Source organism: Caenorhabditis remanei, chromosome IV, assembly GCF_010183535.1.
Source record: "Caenorhabditis remanei strain PX506 chromosome IV, whole genome shotgun sequence".
NCBI classification, from domain to species: Eukaryota; Metazoa; Nematoda; class Chromadorea; order Rhabditida; family Rhabditidae; genus Caenorhabditis; species Caenorhabditis remanei.
This window is the reverse complement of record NC_071331.1, coordinates 16493949-16514667: the sequence shown is the minus strand read 5'-3', so window position 1 is coordinate 16514667 and position 20719 is coordinate 16493949. Positions and strand designations below refer to the sequence as shown.

The window sequence follows — 20719 nt, the reverse complement described above, 5'->3', positions numbered from 1 at the left end:
CAAAAAAATCCAGTTTGAGACTCTGTTTTCCATTGATTCATCTTATTTAACCCAAAAACCGAATCAAAAGATAAACATTTCAAACGAATACCTCTGCCATTCGAAATGTGTTCTTTATGATGCTCGGAGAATAAAATTAAAAATCACCATTTTATTTGAAATTAGTTAATTTCAGTCAGTGAAACAAGTTCTACTAATCAAAAAGAAAGACAAAAAATTAGATAAAGAGAAATAAAATAAAGGGGGGTTCAACAGTATATACAGACAAATTGAGGCAAAAAAGACGAGAAAGTTTGGGGATTGTTTTGAGCAGAATGTCGACGAGCAATCAAAACGAGATCAGAGTGAATGAGCACCTATTTCGATCTATCGCTTAGTGGGTGCGGTATCCACCATCTGGCTTAGCTGGAGCTTCAGTTGCTGAGTATCCACCTCCAGCAGCTGGTTGTTCTGGCTCAACATGGGTCTCCTCAGCTGGCTGCTCATCATCGTAAGATTCTTCCTTGGTCTCAACAGCTGGGGCAGTTTGCTCGTATCCTGGCTTTTGCTCCTGTAATTAATAATGTTGTTATACAGGAATAGTTTCCTAGAAGATAGGTAGTAGAAATTTTCGGAAATTGTTGTATCTTTGTGAAACAAAATGAGGACAATCCTAAACATACAGTGAAGGTTGGTGCTGGTGGAACATAAGGTGCTGGTTGTGATGGTGCAGTCTCTTCAGCGGTAACCTCTTCAAAAGAAGAAGAAGATTCCGTTGGTTGAACTGGTGCAACTGGTGCTTCGGTTTCCTCTTCGTATACCTCTTCAACTGGAGCCTCAGTCTGTTGAATTGGGTACTCAGTGACTTGTGGTGCAACTGGGGCAGAGGTTTCGAAAGTTTCTGGTGCTGGTGCGGCTGCTGGCTCAACGTGTGGTTGTGGTGCTGGCTCAACAACAACTTGTGGCTCAACAACTTGTGGCTCAGTGACTTGTGGGGCTGGCTGAACTGGTTCAACGTGTGGTTGTGGGGCTGGCTCAACAACTTGTGGCTCTGGAACTGGCTCAACAACTTGTGGCTCAGCTGGTTCAACGATTTCCTCTTCATATTCTTCAGTATTCACCTCGGTGACTGGCTCAACAATTGGGGCAGATGTGGCGACTGGAACTGGGGCTGGTGCTGGCTCCTCGACTTCGACGTGGGTCTCCTCAACTTGTGGTTGTGGCTCTTCGACGTGAGTCTCGGCGTGAGTCTCCTCGACGGTGGTGGTTGGGGCAACTGGAGCTGGTTGAACGTTCTCGTAGGTTGGGGCTGGAGCTGGGGCAGAGGTAGCAACAGCGACGATCTCGGTCTCCTCGGCTTCAGATCCTCCAGCTGGGGCAGATCCTCCTTGAGCTCCGTATCCTTCCTCGGTGGTCTCTCCGGTTTGGACAACGGTGTTGGTTTGTTCTCCGACGGAAGCAGCGGCTCCAGTCTCTTCTCCGTATCCTCCAGCGGCAGAGGATCCTCCTTGTTGAGAGACGGTTCCCTCGGAAGTGATAGCAGTGGTATCAACATGAACAGCGGCTGGTCCTTGTCCGTATCCGGCAGCTGGGGCAACAGCTCCTCCTTGTTGTTGAGAAGTGTATCCTCCGTTCACAGCAGATGGTCCTTGGTTGTAAGCTCCTCCGGCAGAGACTTGGGATCCGGCTCCGGCGTATCCTTGGGAAGCGATTTGTCCTCCTTGAACGGCTTGAGCTCCAGCATATCCTCCTTGGGCTCCTTGGGCTCCGGCGTATCCTCCTTGAGCTCCTTGGGCTTGAGCTCCAGCGTATCCTCCTTGGGCTCCTTGAACTCCGGCGTATCCTCCTTGAGCTCCTTGGGCTCCAGCATATCCTCCTTGAGCTCCTCCGTGAACTCCGGTATCATACTGTCCTCCGGCTCCGGCTCCTGGGTAAGCAGCTCCTCCGATTCCTCCGAAAGCTGGTGGTGGTGGTGGGGGTGGTGGGGCAGCATAACCGACTGGAGCTCTTGGGTATCCAGCGGCTGGGGCAGCATATCTAATTAAGAGTAAGAATAGAAATAGTAAATATGAAAAGATGAGACTCACCCGGCAGCAGAAGCTCCTCCACATGGGTTAGAGCAGGCTGGTTGAGATGGTTGGCAACAGCCACCACCTCCACCTCCAAGACCTCCGATGCATCCGAGTGCTGGGGTAGCGAGAAGAGCAATCAAAAAGAACTGAAAGAAGAGAAAGTGAGAAAGGTAATCAAATAAAAAGGAAGAAAATGAACTCACACTAGCCATGACGACGACACAATTTAGTGTGTTAGAGTGTGTGTAGTAGCGTTAAATGAAAGATTCGGTCAGCTTAAGTAGTGCCCTTGTCACTCCTCCCCTCACCTCCTCCGGCTGCGTGAAAGAGAAAGGCGCTGGCGCAACATGCGCAGAGGGGGCAAGTCGCTTGCGTAAAACAGTTTTCTGAAATCGAACCTAGATGTCTCTCCATCGATGTCACAATCCATCGCCTCGGAATGTGGTGTACTATTGGGGGTAAGCAAGCTAACACCCGGCCACTGTCGCACGGGTGACCAGTGCCACCTTGACAAGGACCGGTATATTTTTGAAGAGCGAAGTTTGAGAAGACGGATAGAAAAACGATATGGAATGGCAGATTGAAAAGATTTCAAATTCAGATAGTCCGTAAAAAGTGTCTGCGTAAAAAGAGCAGGTGTGAACTGAGAAACAAAATGTGAAAAGAAAAGTGTGTACATTACAATCATTCAACCCTCTAGAACTTGATTCTATCCAATTTTTTGTTCATATCTCAAGAAAGAATTTTCGTTTAAATACACCGAAAGGTACTAGAATAGAATAACATATTCTTATTTTTCGAGATGTCCATCTATAGAAACATTTTCAAGGTACCAACCCTTTTGCAGTGTGAAGTAAAATATTATCAGTTCTCGTGGTTCGAATATGTATCAGGTTCTCATATTTCAGTAGAAATTGTAGACCAAACCTAGATCTTCATTTTTGAAGCTGACAACGTTTGGGTGCGAGTTCTCTCTAGTATTAACCCGAAATTTTATTGTTCTGCACCACTATATAACCCGGTATTGCGGTAGAAGTGAGTTTTTGCAGTTGATGAATCAGTTTTCACCATCTGTACAGTTTCCATGAGTGTTTTGAATAAATCTGTGCTCCAAAACCTTCCCATTTTCCTCTATTCAAAACAACGTCTTTTCTTGCCCATCTCCAATCCATTTCTCAATTATGCAATCTCCCATAATTTTTCCCATTACCCATTTCCTCAATTCCTCTGACTCATTTATCGGATCCAATGTCCATTCTGCCGTCTTCGTCGGCACATTTCGTCTTTATTCAATCGTTTCCATTTGTTTCATTAGCTTCTCAAATGTCTCTATCTATCTATTGCGTAACCGATTGTTGCGCGGAGAAAACATTTCGATTGATAAGCGATTCACTTGATTAATTGCCAGGCGTCCCGATCAGGACCTAAGCTTTTTCCCTTTCGTTTCTAATATATCTGAGTGTAACGAAGCGAGTGGAGAGGAGAGGTGACACTGTCGAAGGAGGAGACAGAATAAGGTATAAAGGGTTTCAATGACAGTCTGATAGATTGGGGTTTTGGAAAGGATATATGAGCTGATAAGTTTTTAGAAAAACCGGAAACTGTTCTTTTTTGCAAAACCTAATCAATCAAAATTCACTTTCTCTTTCTTCCGACTAAATATGATAACCTGATTTGCTCTTCTAATTCATGTACTTTGGAAACTAGCTGATTCCTTTTTATCTCTATCAGTGGTCATTCAGACCTACCTTGGAATCCTTGTCAAAATGAAGTTATCTGCCAATGGAACCTGTAACATTGAATCTAATCAAACCGACAAAAAATAAGAAAGTGAAATTTTGATGATATGACAACTAGAATGTATCTCACGAAATGTGTAACAAGTTTGTCTAGTCATATTTCAGAAACAATACTTCTCTAGAATTGTTCTTACATTTTCATCACTTTTTCGTTACTCATATCATAGCATAAAGAACCCAGGTAACCAAGTATTCCTCAAATTCCAAAAAGAACAATCAGTTGAATTGAAGGCATGCATGATTCATGGCTTTAATGTCTTCCGTTCCGCATTACTCAACATTTTGAGACCTCCAAGTCAACGAAGAAAAAAATAACTTAATGAGATGATGATTTAGAAATTTTTGGTTTGTAGGCTATCAATTAACGAACAGATACAGTTTGTTCTGTGATAGACATCTTTCTCATAAAAAATCCAGTTATATCAATGAAAATAGACTGATCATATCAATCTATAATGTCTAGTCTCTCAATAAATATGCATCTGCCACGTCATACATTTCAAACCAAACACCAGGTGCCTCCATGATCGCTGCCACTCTTCCGGTTCTATCTCCAGAAGTCTCTTCGAAGTGACTCTATAAACAGAGAATTTGTTGTTAAGCATGTAGCATTCAACCCAAAAATTCTGCCAATTACACAACCCTCCTGGTCTCCTTGCGACGTCTTCCTTCTCCTGTTTTTCGTTTTCCTCGCAATGAAATTCATTTTATCGCTCAGTGGGATCCGATCGGTAGCAGCAGACGGCTTCTTCTCCTTCTTTTCTCTCTTTTTTCTTCGCTTCACCGTCCAAAATCCCCCTTCATTACGCAATTTTGCGACGAGTTTTTGTTGTTCGGCGACGCCTATCATACCTTGGTTGACCTTGACAGAATCAAGCTTCTTCTCCATGATTTTTATCTTTTCACAGCTTAAGCTTTCGGAGATTTCATGTGGAAAAAAGAGGGATGGAAGGATGGAAAATAAGTTATTTATTAAGAAGAAGAAAAGGGAGAAATGAAGAAAAAACAGAAACAAAATATACAGAAAAGGATGAGGAAAAAGGATCGGTTCAGTTTGAGAATTTGATTGAAATGCTTCGCATTCTTATTCGATTATTAACACTTTGGAATAAAAAAAACATTATGAATTGGCGCCTATTTGCACATTGAGATGAGATGAGGGAAACGTCGAGCGGAGAAAAAAAGAAGAAAGAAAAGAGAAGTATTTAGAAAATCCAATACTTTCTTCCGTATGGATTGGCATTCTCGATGGTCTCTATTTGGATTGGCTCACTCACTTGTTTCGTTTCAGCTCCTTGCACCTGAAAATACCAACTCTACTCTTTCAGATTTCATCTTCTCCAATCATGAAACCTCAATTCAAAAAACTCTACAGTTCTGTCCTTGTATATCTAATAAATTCTCTCTGTATACATTACACTGATGAAAAGTAAAGGCTGCAAAATAATCATGCATAACCGAGAAGTGTCAAGTTTCAGACCAACCCGGAAGGAGGGAAATGCCAAGAATGCTGTTTTACAATGTGTGTAACCACAGTGGTTACGTCACAAACGTGTCCGACGGTGACGTGTTTCCGTGAACGGTGAAATACTTACCTTTGCAAACTTGCTACCGTATTCTCCAAGGTTTGGCACAACGTCGGTTTCCGTGGAAACCTGAAATCATATTCTTGTGATCAGTGATGAACCAAAGTTGAGTGTTACCTTGTTCTCCACAGACTTCTCTTCATCATAATCGTTTCCATTGACTGCTGGTGATGTCACCGATGGTTGCTCAGGCTGTGAAATGTGTAACTTAACCATGCGAACTAAATAAATGAAACTCTTGAAATTACCTGTGTTGGTGCTGGTTCTTCTTTTGTTTCTTCACGAGATGTGATATTCTCAAAGAATTGAGAAACTGGAGCAGCAGATGACTCGAGTACTTGAACAGTCACTTCAGCAATTGGTTCCTCAGTAATTGTTTGAATAACTGCTGGTTCTGGTTGAAGTGGAACTTGTGGAGTAACAACTTCATGAACTTCAATTGGTAATTCGAAACGAACTGTTGGAGTTGGTTCAGGAGTTGTCACTTCAACACGAACAGCTGGTGCAACTGGTTGAAGATGAATTTCTGGTTTTGGTTTTGGTGGTTCGACGTATCCAACTGTCGTCTCAACAACTGGAGCAACAGTGCTCTGTGCTGGTGGTTGATAAGTTTGAACTTCTTGAATTGGTTGAATTGGTTGAGGAATGATTGGAGCAGTTTCTTCTGGAACAACTGCAACTGGTTGTGGGTTAGATGGAGCAACGTTATGAGATGGTTCAGCAGTTGGAACATCTTTACGATCTTCATTCAATGGAGCATCATAATCATCTCCTTCAGTTTGGACGATTTCTGTCTTTTGATTGTTGTCGCTGTTGTTGGTTGGTTCGACTGTCACTTGGTTGAAGTCCAAGTTGTTTTGTGGTGTAGTAGATTCGTTATCAAGCTGAAATTAAGTTGAATTGATTTTTCGACATCACGAAAAAACTTACAGAAGCAAGAAGTTCGTTGACAGTAGCTTGCTCGCTGCTTGGAATATTAGATGGTTGATCGTAGTCTGATCCTCCAGTTGCTTCGATTCTATCCTCCTCGGCGACAACTTTCTGAAGAAAAACATCTCATTGAAATCGATCAATTTTCTGATAAACTAACAGTTTCTGAGGCGAAATGAGTAGGTGCTTGTGTGGCTTCTGGAGCAGAAACTTGGACGACATGAGCTGGTTGAAGTGGAAGTTGTTGGACTGGAGCTGGGTGGATTGGTTGAACAGTGTGGACTGGTTGAACAGTCTCAACAACGGTTTGGGTTTGAGAGGCAGATGGAACTTGTGGAGCAAGATAATTGACGTGTTCAATTGGATGTGGTTGAGAGACTCGTGGTTGAGAGATTTGTGGTTGAACTGTCTCAATGTGTTCTGGCTGAGATGGCTGAATTGGCTGAACTGGTTGTGGAACGAATGGAGCAATCGTTTGAAGAGCAACTTGTTTTGGATATGGAGTTGTGGTTTCGAACGATTGAACGATCTCCTTGACAATGATAGATTCAGGAACGACGCGATGTTCGTTGGATTCAATCGAAGAAGATGCAGATGGAACACGAACTTGATGAGTTGCATGGTGTTCAGCAGAAGAGGAAGCAGAAGATGATGAAGACGAAGAGGATGAAGCAGCTGGACGGTGGAGAACTTGTTGTTGTGGTTGAGTTTGATGAGTTTGGACTGATGTTTGATGCTCATCTCCGTACGAAGTTTGGGAGTTGAATGAGGAGACAATCTGAAAAAAAAACTTATTTTTCATCTCCCAAATTCTATAATATTTCCATCTTAATTTCCAATTTCCACTCACATTATTTGGAGAAGCGACAGCTGGCTCCACGACATGCTCATCCAAAACAGCACTTGCTGGCATAACCTTGGTCAAAACCTGGGCAGTGTTGAGTACTTGTTCCTGTTGTTGAGAAGGCGCAACAACTACTGTTTTCTGTAATGGCATTACCGGTTATCACCCATTTGAAGAAATTAACGATGCGGAACAATACCTCGTAAGCCACTGGTTGTCCTAGCAATGGCAATGGTTGTACTTGGTGAACTGGTTCAGCCTGATAGGCACCTCCAGCTGATACTGCTCCTGTTTGAATGGATCCGTAGTTTCCTCCTTGTTGAGCTCCAGCGTATCCTCCTTGGATTTGTTGGAATTGTTGTGGTTGTTGTTGTTGGAAGTTGTTAGCTCCTCCATATTGTTGTTGTTGTTGGAATTGAGGTTGATATGGTGCAGGTGGGGCTTGAGGATAAGCAGCAAATGGAGCTGGAGCCAATGGAGCAGCAGCATAAACTGGACCAGGTGCAGCACCTCCCCCTCCACATGGATTTCCACATGCAGGTTGGGCAGGACTGCAGCATCCTCCACCTCCGCCACCACCAAGTCCGAGACCTGGGAGACATCCAACGGCGGTGCCGAATAAAGAGGATAACTGTAATTAAGAAGACAAGTGAGAGGATGATGACGATGAAGGATATAAGGAAACTGTTATTGGTTTTTAGGAGATTAACGTCTAGACATTATAGATTTCTTTGGAGAGAAAAAGTTTCTGGATAGTTGGGTTTGAATGTTCTAGATCTTGTCTATGATCTCAGTCTTTGGAAATGGTTTTTTTTGAAATCTGAAAGCGGCAAAGAATGCAAGTTTGGGGTTCAGAATCTAAGGGAAACTGAATTTGAGAAATTCTCGAAAAATGTTTCTTTCCAAGAAATAGTCCGAAAACAATGAAGAATCTCAACAAAAAACAACAAAAAACAAAGAAAATATTTTGATTCAAAAGCGTCATTTTACGTAGGCGAGAATCTTAGAATCCGTACTTGATATCAGACGAAGATATGAGTAATTAAGATGTTTTTCTTAATATGACCTAGTATACAATCATAATGGAAGATCTCCGTATTCCGTTTGGTTTCAAAAAAAGAACTCACCAAAAGCAGACTGGATATATGTTTCATGGCAGCAACGGGTGACAAGAAAGTCAGCAGCGATCGGCACAGTCAGCCTTTTATGTAAGGAGCTTCTGGGCTGATGTCCACGTACCGTAGCCACACCTCCTTCAGGTTCGAAATCCCATTCGTTGTCGCCCGCGCGCTGGACACCCTCTCTCTTCTCTTATCCTTCTACGTCTCCAATGCTTTTCCTTTCCTAAAAAACCGCGTTCGGCTTCGGGTTCAATGGGCCGGTAAAAAGTCTGCGTCTCCAATTGGATTCATTGATATTTCATTGATGATAATGCAACAACTATTGATATGGGAGAAGGATAGAAGTGAGAGGAAATGAGGGGAATTGTTTATATCATAATGATCATAAACCCGCCAAAAGGTGTTTTGTGTTGTGCCCGTACAGATATATATCAATCAGAAACGGCTTGTTCCTTGCGTATCTTCCTGGTTACACTGTTTACGCAAAAATTAGAAAGAAAATTAAGCAGATTGTGAAAATCTGCGGAGAAAAGGAAACATTTCACTTTCGTATTTTTTGGCTGCTTCAGAACTTCAATGAATATATGGTGATAAAGTGAGTTTTATAATTGAGAACTTGAAATTCTATTAAGTTGCTTTGTTTGCGTTGAGCAAGACATAGAGAATTTGGAAACCCTTGTAAAGAGGATGATCTTCACAAAATTTTGAGTTTTCAGAAGCAACTACGAACTCACAATAGCTAGAAAGTTGATGATTCTGAATCTGTCTTTGAGTTATGACCTTTGCAGGTTCTCTGAAATTTTCAGTTGAACTGAATTTTGAATCAGATTGAGTTTAAATAACACCAGAATTCATCAAATAACGTGTAATTCATACCTCAATTTTCAGACTTTTATCAAATCGATGTAAACTTTGTTTGATAGATATTATTGCTTCCCAAGTTTGTATTTCAAAAACTCAGAAGATGATTTCTGCAAATTCTAAGGAATATGTACTTATGAATGGTAATGATTGATATTGTCAATGAAATATCTGAAACCAACTATACCTTTTCTCAACTTTCAAAAATATACCTATCAGATGACATTCTTTTAATTGCCAGAGAACTCAGATGAATTTCTATCCATATCTTTCAGAAAGTTTTCGAAAACAATCTACTGCCGACAATTCAAGCAAATCCTTATCAGATGCCCTTTTACCACAATTCACTTTTCTTTATTCAGATGTTTATCCCTCATTATCCCAGCCTCACCCTTCACATCCACGCACACCGATTCGGCCATTCGTCAGAATTATCATATCAACTCTCTTCTTTTCTCTTCCTTCTTTTCCTTTTTTCTCCTCCTCTACCTACAATTGCCATTTGCATCCACGATTACGTAACCCGAATCGTATAATCGTATGCGTCTCGTACATATGTAGTTTTTGAAGGATGTCGTACGCCACCAATGGCAAACTCAAAAAGTCTCGTACCGTAACAAGTTTTAATTGGAACAGAACAGACGCAATCTTTCTCTCTTTTCATTTCTCCTGGCGGTCTTACGCAATTTTTAACGCCGTCGTCGACCGCCCTTCCAGGGATTCCCAGTCGACAGAATGATTGATTCGAGACGAAATTGACGATCAAGATGTTGCAAAAACGGATATGAAACTTCATTTCGAACTTGATTCATATGCGCTTTTAGAGAAACGAACAGTCTATTGTAAAGAGTAAACGGACCGTTCTTTTTCGGGAATTTATGGAAATGAACAAAAGTTACGATGGTTGGCAGAGGATCCAGTTATTACAGGATAGTGAAGTATATCAATGACTGAGAAAAAGAGATCAAACGACAGACTTTGGGGGAAGAAAACTGAAAATCGAGGGGATTTTTTGTGTAAAGTAGAATCATCTATTAGCCAACAAATGACCAGAACGACGGTTCCAATCACAGCAATTTTATCAAGAAATCAAGAAACAAGCGAAGGAAAGTTCATTTCTTGCAGCCAATGTAACTCTACAAATGTATTTTTAATGATAATGAGTGTAATCAAAAACTAGTTCATCTCCATTGTCATCCGTAATAATTTCCCACAGTGAATGACTCCGGCTTCTCTTCAGAACTTCGGCATTTGCTAGTTCAATTGACTTGACTACTTGAATTCCTTCTCTGAAAATCTCGGTTATCTGATTATTTCCTTTCACAGTTATCTCACTTGAAACATTTCGAAACAATTGTGTTTTCAATCATTCCTCCAAATCCTCGATTTCTATATTCAGGGAAAGTAAACTGATGATTTAACTGTCCATGCAATCCTATCATTTCAAATGCCACTGGTTTATCCTTATGATGAATACAAGATGTTGGAAGACGTTGAATGATTTCTCTGAAAGTAAACATTGCGACATCTGATTGGATTCTTACTCTCACTTCATTTGTAGAACTGTTTCCGGAGTAGCAAACTTCCAGGTGGAATTGACCACTTCCGAATCAGAAAGACGAGTGGATCCGATCGAAAAATCAGATGGAAGAGTGATTTTATCCACATTTTCTTGAATTTCCTGGCGAGCAGTTGATGTAATATGGAAGTTGTAACATGGATTGTTGTAGTCTTCTCGATTGTAGTGATGCACGAAGAACTTTCTTGCCTATATCATTGACACTTTTTATACTTTTCAATGAAGAAAATAGATTACAGGAAGGGAAACAGCCGTTGGAGCAATAAGCATATCAATATTTCCTAGATCTGGTTCAACTGACTTAATTTGTTCCATACCATGAATGACATCATTCTCATTGACACTTTGATCGCTTCCAATCATTAGGATCGGTCTATAAAATGTTTCTTTTTAGGGAGGATCATACCATAAATCTTACCCACAAATATCCGGAATATTATCGTGACGGAAGACATAAAAATACTTTGAATTGCTTGTTTCTAGATAGTAGAAGTCGCATGGATGATTTGGTATTCTCTCCTCAACTTGGAATTTGGCAGCATTGGCAAATAATGCAAATTTCGGTTTGGATTTGAAGAAGGGAAGAAAATCAGAAATCTGTTCCGATGATAGCTTGGAAAACATGGGAAAGTGAAAAAGAAATCACTGAAATCAAATGGAAATGTTTGAGAGAAAGAGACGAGAAAGGTTGATAAGTGATAATGATGATATTTCGAATTGTCATTCTATTGATTCTGTTCGAGTTTCTCTTCCATTGAATCTTTTGGAAACGTTTCTTCACACGTTGATTATTTTAAAACAGATATTGTAATATTTATGAAAAATATTACAAAAATAAATGTTAAAATTAAACAGCCTAAACAAATAATGAGTTCATAATCCAAAAAATGAAATAATCAGTTCAAATGGTATTGAGTATAATCGAAAACTATAATTTCTCCATCATCTTCTCTCACAACTTCCCACAATTTGTGATCCATACTTCTTTTAAGAACTTCTTTATTGCTGAGTTCCACTGATTTGACTACTTGGATTCCTTCTCTGAAAATAGGAAAAGATTTTAGCTATCGTTCTATCGAAATCTCACTTGAAACATTTCGAAACAATTGTGTTTTCAATCATTCCTCCATATCCTCGATTTCTATATTCAGGGAAAGTAAACTGATGATTTAACTGTCCATGCAATCCTATCATTTCAAATGCCACTGGTTTATCCTTATGATGAATACAAGCTGTTGGAAGACGTTGAATGATTTCTCTGAAAGTAAACATTGCGACATCTGATTGGATTCTTACTCTCACTTTATTTGTAGAACTGTTTCCGGAGTAGCAAACTTCCAGGTGGAATTGACAATTTCCGAATCAGAAAGCCGGGTAGATCCAATCGAAAAATCAGATGGAAGGGTCATTCCACCAATCTTTTTCTGGATTTCTGCTTGAGCAGACAAAGGCAGACAGAAGTTATTACATGCAACATTATAATCCTCACTGCGTTTAAAATGTTCAATCAAAAATTTTCTGCCCTTTAAAAATAAATTTCGAAAAAACAAATTGACAGAAAATGATTACCGGCGCTGAGAGCGCAGAAGTTGCAACAAGAAGTTCGATATTTCCTAGATCCGGTTCCACTGACTTAATTTGTTCCAGACCATGAATGACATCATTCTCATTGACACTTTGATCGCTTCCGATCATTAGGATCGGTCTATAAAATGTTTCTTTTTTGGGAGGATCATCACATAATTCTTACCTGCTGGTGTCTGGAATGAAGTCATGTCGGAAAACATAAAAATACTTCGAATCGTTGATTTCCAGGCAGTAGAAATCGCATGGATGGTTTGGTAGCCTTTTTTCTATCTCAAATGTGGCAGCGTTGGCGAATAATGCAAATTTTGGTTTTGACTTGAAAAAGGGGAGAACTTCTTTCAATTGCTGAGTAGAAAGTTTATAGAACATGGCAGAATAGAATGAGAGTGGTCAAGAAAATTGATAAGAGAAGGTCAGAGAGGACGAGACAGAAAACAGTATTATGCAATTATGATATTGATGATAATGTTCTTCGACATCCAATCGATTTTCGTTGATGTTTGATTAGATTTACTGAAGTTCACAAATCAATTGAGAGATATAAGACAGGGCGGCATGAACGATTTATTTTCTCTTTTATTCTGACTGTATTTAACTATTTTGGATAATATAATTTAAGGCTTAAATAATTGCATTTTTCGGTGTGAAGTTTTCATAAATTAAGTAGATCACAATTTGAGCGGCGGTATGAAATCACAGTTCAGTAGTCAGCTCTTTCCCAGTCACATCTTCATCAATATTCTTCTCTGCTGGCTTGTTCAATCGGACAGTAAACACAACCTGAAAAATATAAAAGAAGATTTCAAAAACTCATTTAAAGCTATCCTGTAACAAACCTTATGCTGAATATCCCAATAAACGCAGCATCCGTGATAAAATATAACCATGAAGACGTCGAGATATTCAACGAGTGCAAATAGTTCATAGGCTGAATAACATTCAGAGATAGAAAAAAAAACAGTGAAAACCATATATACCCCATGTGAAACAAGCTTTCCAATAAAGAGCATAGAACGTGGCAATAGCTGGAGCTGACAGAAAATAACAGATACTGATTCCAATTTTCACGTGATATGATATTCGACCCTGAATAGAGAAGTGAGAATGGTTTCCAGACAAAAACTTACATATGGATTCAAGAAATACAGTGATTGGGAATGACAAACCGTATTGGAAATAAAGAAAAGGAGAGCGACCACTCCGAAACTGTAGAAGAAACAGACGTGCCAAACTGAACCATTCGAAGAAATAAAAAATGGGTTTTAGTTTTAAACTCTCACTTCCATGTTCTTTTTCTCCGATTGCAGACAATCCACTGAGAAGAATGAGTTCAGTGACACCGAAGATCAAATAGAGATGTCTATGCATTTTATACCAGAAACGTCGCTTGTTATTTTTACTTTCCAGACGACCATAACGGACCCCTTGAATGGATTCATGATTATGATGATGTCAGAGAAGAGTTTAGCGTAACTCACAGCCAACGGACAATTCAAGAAGTCGAAATGGAATATGGAAAAATATGCAAAGTTGCCAGACGAGACCTTCTAGTGTCAAATTGATGATTCTTGATAGAGATGGTAGGAAGGCTCGCTGAAAATTCAACCTTGTTTGCAACTAGTAAATTCTCTCACTCACTCCACAAATCCACGCATAATTTGTAATTTTATCTTGATGAAGTGTAATCGCAGTGAGAATAGCGAAAACGGCGGCGAACAACGGAGGAACGAATCCAACCCAGAACAGCAAAGTGGTATTCAATTGAAATAATTCCTGAGGAATTCAATTGAAAGGGTGCAAGAAAAGAGAGAAGAAAAGAGACTCACAATTGAACCTGACTTCTTTTTATGAACACTTTCAAAACGTTTTTCAACCAACATGTGTTAAAAAGAGAGGACAAAAAAGGAAATTCGACAACAAACTTCTTTGAACAGTAGTAAGAAAGTAGGACAAGCTTAATGATGCCGACAATGAAGAAAAAGAGGAAAAAGAGAGAGAAGGAGAAGAGAGAAGTTCGGGTAAGGAATATACTTGTTCTAGTTGGATTAATGAAGAACACGTAAAGATTACTGCAGTTGCCAAATTGACTCAGATGGAGAGACAGTGGAACAAGTTGACTTAAACATAACACTTTTAGATGTGTCAAAACATATATGGAAAGGGAAATCTGCATTTTACATTCTATCTGATATTGTAAACCGAAGGGTTTGAAACAACTGGGAACAATTACAGGTCTTACTGTTGATAAATAATTTTGAATCATTTAGTCTGATAAACGAACTCCACTGCGAGAACTTTCATAAATTTCATAAATTTCCGAAATTGCAACGTCGTGTGGCCCTATTTTCATGGCTCCCGCCTGCTCGGGTCTGTTTGAAACTATGAACTCAATTTACAGTTTTCATAGCTCAATTTTGTTAGATTCAACTTGTACTCTTTACAGATCCAATGTAAATTTCAAAATGGCAGTGGTGGAAATGCACCAAATCGTTCTGATTGGAACATCACTTCACCCAGAAACTTCTGCAAACAACTCAAACTTATCCTCCAATTATCCCAATTACCCATCAGTACAAATATCCTGGAATTCTCGTCTCCACCCACCTCTTTTTTCCCTTATTCTTCCCGTCTTTTTTGCTGTCTCTCTCGTTCAGGAAATGAGGAATGAGCAGGAAATTGTAGGCCGCGGAGGCGCCGTTTGGGGTGGAAAGGAAGAGAAAACATGAAGACGACACGGGGAGTACAATGCCAAAGAGAGAATGTTTTGATATTCGTCAGCTATTTTCTTCATTTATTTTTTCTTGCTTTTCTAGGATATGGATTCCCGAATATTTTTGATAACTTGATCATTTTCTTATGAAATAGTTGTAGGTTTCTTGTTCTCCAAAATATAGATTTTCTTCATCATTCGAAGGATTATATTTTGAAAAGGAAGAGGGAGAGATATCATATGAGACAATCAGAAGTCGACGACAAAACAAGATAAAATGAGATTTTAGTATTTTTAATCAATATCAGAAAAAGACAAAGCACGTTCTCGTTTTTGCACCTGCTCTCTTGAATTTTGAATTTTCAAACATACAGGATGATCCTGCTTTTCGGATAAGTCGTGGCAAGCTCAGCTCAAGTTGTATTATCATTTTTTGAGTCATGAAACTTTGAACAAATGCAAAACTAATTGGTGGATCATTAACTCTTTTTTCATCCGGAAAGTTTGAAAATGTTTAGCGAAGTTTATTTTGTTTTCAATGCTTGAACTTTGTTAGTCGTTTGGAATCTGAAACATCTCTAGATAAACAATATTTTTGAATGATTTGGTAGAAGGCCGATTCGGCCGGATTCTCCCTGTGAAAGGTATAAAGATCTAGCAAACTATAAAATAAGCAAACACTTTTGCATTGTCCGAAAATTTTAAGTTCTTACTTTATTTTTCTTCTCTCCAAATCATCCCATTTCTCAAAATTTATTGTTTGAAAAATGGAACTTTCATGCTCGTTTCGATTGGGTTTGTCACCACAAAAACAAAGTGTCATTCCCATCTTTCCTCCTTCGGAATCACGCTCCATTAGTGTCGACTTGTCGACCCTTCTCTGCTCATGAAGTCCTTCCAAATTTTTCGTTTTTTTCTTTTTCGTAGAGTCATTTCTTTCCAATTTCTTCAGATTTGGCAGATTCTTTATGGTTTTTTTCTCCCACTCTTCTTTTCTCATTTCCTACAAACCTTCCGAATTTTCTTAAATCTTTCTTTTTATAGTCAACTGAAGTTGAGTTTTATGAAGATATTCTAATGAAAGGAAAGCAAAAAGCTCTCTTTTCCCGGATAGACTACATTCTCTCTCATTCATTCCTCCCTCAAACTTTTTATAAAATCAAAATGATCTCTGCAAAAATAAATATATTTTCAGCAATTACTTTAATTAGTCAAAGAGTTTTCCGTGGCTTCTTTTACTTTTGAATTCACATTTTTCTCTATTCATAAAATTCATTACTCTAGAATATTCTCACAAACGCTCTCACGAGACACTCAACATTTTTTGGAATTTTGATGTCCGGATATTCTGGTTAAAAATTGCTTCCGTCGTGGAGTGAAAGATGACTAACGACAGCAGTTTCTTCGGTTAAAAATAAATTTAGAAGGTGTGAATTATGACTTTAAATTCCGACATGTGTCACTTTTAGAACTAGGTTGAATATTTGCATTCTTGGTAAAAAAGATTTTTCCCAAAATCAGAAGCCGAAGCGTTATTGTCAAAAGATCGGGGAAAGAGTTTCACTATAAAAAGGTCAAGTCCAAAAAAAAAACTAATTTTTTCCATAATTTAATTGAAGCTGAATATAAACTTAAATTAAAACTAGGAGTCTTTGACGAGATTTTTTCATAAACTTTCATGAATTTTGTTTGAAAATATGAAGGACATTTTGTAATTGAAACTAAGACTAATCGAAGCTAATCTAATCAATGAGTCTACTCACCCAACTAATTACCTCAAAATGTTTAGTTTTTGATCTGCATAAATTGCTCCAAATGTGTTGCTCTTTGACCAAATCAAAATTGAACTCTAATACACCTAAACGACTGAATGGAACAAAGGAAATCATATAATACTTAAGCAGTGACAGGTATCCATCAGACTGAGAAAAAGAGGAAAAGGTATAAAAGTGCGTGTGTCTCTTTTCGTATCTTCTTAAGTTGGTTGCAAGTAGAACTGAGAAAAGAAGCCATCCTTACCCCCATCTAATCCGGCCGCCCTGAAATGAATGTATCCTTTTTGCTTCTTTCTTTTTTCCTCCATCAAGTGATCACCAATTCAGTCGTTGGGGCTCTTCGTGGATAACCTTGCTTCTTTTTCTCCTCTTTTTTTTCTTCTTCTGACTCAAACCAATCTGGCAGAGACTCCACTTTTTTGTTTTCTAATTTATGGGGCTTCTTGGCTTCTTTCCTTTCCTTCGGCTCCTTATTTCTTACGGATAGCCATAGGATATCTGAAAAAAGAAAAAACGAATACATACATGCCTCTATTATTTTCTTGCTTCTACTTGCTTCTTCTTCTTGCTTTTTTTTCGTTTTGCTTCTTCTTCTCCCGGATGTCTAATTATACATTCCGTGCATCCGTCCATCTTCTCCCAGTCACTTTTACGTGGGCAATGGAGCGTACTTTTGTGTTGAACTTCTCCAAAAAACTTGTTTTCAAAAATTGTGAGAAGAAGCCCTCGTCGAGTTAGTATTCCACCACTAATCCTCTGTTCTATCAGATTAAATCTCTTCTCTCATTCGCTAATTTCATAGATTTATATTTATTTCAGATGTCAAATGATCACGACGATTTCGAACCGATTGATGGAGAAGTGGATGTTCAGATTCCACAGTCGAATACCATCGACCATCTGTAAGTATTTAAAAAATCAGAAAAACTTGGATTCGGGTGAACGCTGAAAAGCGTATTCACAGTTCAGATTTTATGAATACTAAATATTAAAACTTCTCCAGTCTATGAATTTATTATCTAGAAAGACACAGAAACTACAAACTAATGAGAGCATAAATCCGAAAATAAACTTTCAAGACATGCCTTTGTTTACTTTTCTATTTCTTGGATCCATTAAACCCGGAAGTTTCATGATCTTCATCCAATGAGATCTGAGAAGTTCTCGTAGCTTAGTAGCACTAATCCTTTTGTCTTGTCTACCATTTGGTCTGACCAAAGGACAAAATAAAATGACCTTTTTTCCAAAAGACTCAGTCAAAAAATACAATTTTCGATTCAAAAAATATGAAATCGTGTTTGAAAATCCAAATGAAATCGAGGACAAACGCACTGCCCGATAACAGCAACCGCAATGTATTAGTTCTGTCGTTTTTCGGTGTGTAGAGACAGAAAGACTGTTTCTCCAACATTTTCCTCTTTTTCCAACATTTACTTAACTATCTGCGTCTCCTACTGTTTTTCTACTTTCATGGTGAGTTTTTCCATAAATCAGTGATCTGAAAACTATCATTCATCGAAAAATATTAAACTTATTAATAGATAAATAGACTGGTTCAAAATGAAAAAAGGCAAAAGTGTGGTCAAGGCAAGCCCTTTGCACCACTCCACTGTACCATTAACACGTATTAATGGGGACCGATGAACCGGGGTTAACTAGCTCCATAAATGATACAATTCTAGTTACTCGGACGAGCGGAAAGGCACTTAGATCAGTTTTCACCGAGGTAAGACCGCAAGTCACCGGGAGGTACAGTGGAGTGGAAACCGGAGCCGACCGGACCACGAGATCCGCCTAAAAAGCGAGAAACTATAAACTATTCGGTATTGAAGCAGCCGACATCTCCCGACTTTGGTCGGCTACTATACCCGTATGATGAAGGAACGTCAGTTGATTGCTGGCGAAATGATTGGGAACAGTGAAGAGAATCATGATAGAATGAAACTTTTCTCGGAGAAAAACTTCTGAAAATCGTACCTACCCTTCCACGTGATTAAAAAACATTGTTTGTGATGCCTAATTTAGAAAAATAGCAATGAACAACACTTATTATCAGTGATTTTTAGTCATCCACAAACTTTTTATTATTTCAGAATCGTAGAGGGCAATAACAACAATAATACGGGTGACACTCTATCAAATGTAATAGTCGAAAATTGGATATTTGCTCCAATAGCAGTAACGATTCAAAAAATGAATGTATCGAAACCGATTCATGTATTCAATGTGGCAGAGAAGGAGAGCAAGAAACAATTTTTGGCTGAGGTAGGGTATTATGACAAAGGGATTTTATTTTTGAAATTCAACTGTTTTTAGGCTCTAATTCCGTTTCTTTTCGCCGGCCTCGGTCTCATTTTGGCAGGAGTAATGCTTGAATCTGCCGAGGGATCAGAGTTCTTTCAAACTCTTCCGGATGCAGTTATTATGGTTCCAACTCTTGTCGGATTGAAAGGAAATCTTGAAATGACTCTTTCATCGAGACTTTCTACGTTGGTGAGTGCATTTTATAAAAAGAAGGTTCTGTCAGATTCCAATTTTAGGCAAATCTCGGATTTATGGAAAGCAGAAAAGACAAAATAAACGTGGCATTATCCAATATGGCACTGATTCAATGTCAGGCAATTGCCGTCTCTTCGCTAGCAGTTATTCCGGTTTTGTTCATCGGAGAGCAAGCGGTAGTTATCAAGACTTCTGTTATTTGAGCTCTTTTGTATTTTCAGATTTCGTTTAGTGACTCTCTGTGTCTACTGTTATCAGCAGTTGTAACCGCATCCCTTGCTTCATTAGTTCTTTCTCTTCTAATGGTTGCTGTTGTGATTGCTGCTCGTCGTTATAAATTGAATCCAGATAACATCTCAACTCCAGTGGCTGCATCTCTTGGTGACGTCTCAACTCTTTATATTCTGGTTTGTCTTCTCAATCCGAACGAACATTTCGGAAGTGACCAATCAATTTTCAGTTGAGTGTGGGCACTTTAGTATGTCACATGCGGGATTTACATATCACATTACTCATTGTCATCTTGCTTTTTTTCTACGCAATTGCCATTGTTGGAGCAGTTATGGCATCTGAGGATCGCTTCACATTGGAGGTAGGAGTACTGACACTAACTGACTGAAAGTTCTGAAATATGAATATAGGTGCTGAAAAATGGATGGTGGCCTATATTATGTGCAATGGTAATAACCACTTTCAGTGGTCTTGTTCTCAAGAAATCGATGCAAACCTATCCACCCCTGGCTGCATTTCAACCACTTATAAATGGACTCGGTGGAAATTTGGTTGCAGTTCAAGCCAGTCGAATATCCACTCAGTTGCACAGAGCAAGGAAAAATAGAGAAATCGAAGTGAAACCACTTCATCATTATATCAATCCAGTTAGAGCTTTCTTCGGGAAAAGTGAGTTATCAATTTGTTTCAGTTGTGTGGTTTAAAAGACAGTAACGTTTTCAGATGAAGACGCATCAGCTGCACAGATTCTTCTGGGAATCTCCATACCTTCTAATATCATTTTCATATTTATCATTTTTCTATTTGGCGTTGGTTTCCACAATACAACTCCATTCACTTTCTCATTTGTTCTAGTTTGTGCAATTCAAGTGAGTTAATATCTAGAAAAACAACAATGCCAGCTAAATCATTTCAGGTAACAGTTCTACTGTACATCTGTCAAATATTGGTTCGTGCAATGTGGATAATGAGAATTGATCCGGACAATTCTGCAATTCCATTCCTAACTGCACTTGGAGATCTCATCGGTTCTCTTCTTCTTATTCTCTGCTTCTGGAGTCAATGGAAATATTTTGGACTTCCAGTATCTGCTGATCAGTATACTGGACATAAATTTGGACATTAGTTTTATCAATTTATGGTTTT

General features: G+C 38.9%; 5 protein-coding genes across 5 annotated transcripts; 1 reads left to right on the top strand and 4 right to left on the bottom strand.

Annotated features, from left to right (window-relative positions):
- Positions 1-373: 373 nt before the first annotated feature.
- On the bottom strand, positions 374-2263 carry GCK72_014607 (uncharacterized protein; the record flags this gene model as incomplete). Its single annotated transcript, XM_003108349.2, has 4 exons — positions 374-550; positions 663-2016; positions 2067-2197; positions 2255-2263. 4 exons carry the CDS (start codon positions 2261-2263, stop codon positions 374-376), a joined length of 1671 nt encoding a protein of 556 aa, XP_003108397.2.
- Positions 2264-10342: 8079 nt separating this feature from the next.
- On the bottom strand, positions 10343-11395 carry GCK72_014606 (uncharacterized protein; the record flags this gene model as incomplete). The annotated part of the gene is made up of 5 exons (XM_003108105.2): positions 10343-10481; positions 10528-10698; positions 10743-10960; positions 11009-11144; positions 11190-11395. 5 exons carry the CDS (start codon positions 11393-11395, stop codon positions 10343-10345), a joined length of 870 nt encoding a protein of 289 aa, XP_003108153.2.
- A 272-nt stretch (positions 11396-11667) lies between these two features.
- Positions 11668-12727, bottom strand: GCK72_014605 (uncharacterized protein; the record flags this gene model as incomplete). Its single annotated transcript, XM_003108046.2, has 5 exons — positions 11668-11812; positions 11859-12029; positions 12074-12294; positions 12341-12476; positions 12522-12727. The coding sequence occupies 5 exons, from the start codon at positions 12725-12727 to the stop codon at positions 11668-11670; spliced, it is 879 nt and encodes a 292-aa protein (XP_003108094.2).
- A 324-nt stretch (positions 12728-13051) lies between these two features.
- GCK72_014604 (uncharacterized protein) lies at positions 13052-14238 on the bottom strand (the record flags this gene model as incomplete). Its single annotated transcript, XM_053730370.1, has 6 exons — positions 13052-13138; positions 13195-13286; positions 13639-13782; positions 13837-13951; positions 13997-14131; positions 14185-14238. 6 exons carry the CDS (start codon positions 14236-14238, stop codon positions 13052-13054), a joined length of 627 nt encoding a protein of 208 aa, XP_053585142.1.
- Positions 14239-17662: 3424 nt separating this feature from the next.
- Positions 17663-20699, top strand: GCK72_014603 (uncharacterized protein; the record flags this gene model as incomplete). Its single annotated transcript, XM_003108209.2, has 9 exons — positions 17663-17745; positions 18937-19108; positions 19160-19336; positions 19384-19518; positions 19564-19749; positions 19803-19934; positions 19984-20242; positions 20297-20442; positions 20490-20699. 9 exons carry the CDS (start codon positions 17663-17665, stop codon positions 20697-20699), a joined length of 1500 nt encoding a protein of 499 aa, XP_003108257.1.
- Positions 20700-20719: the final 20 nt, after the last annotated feature.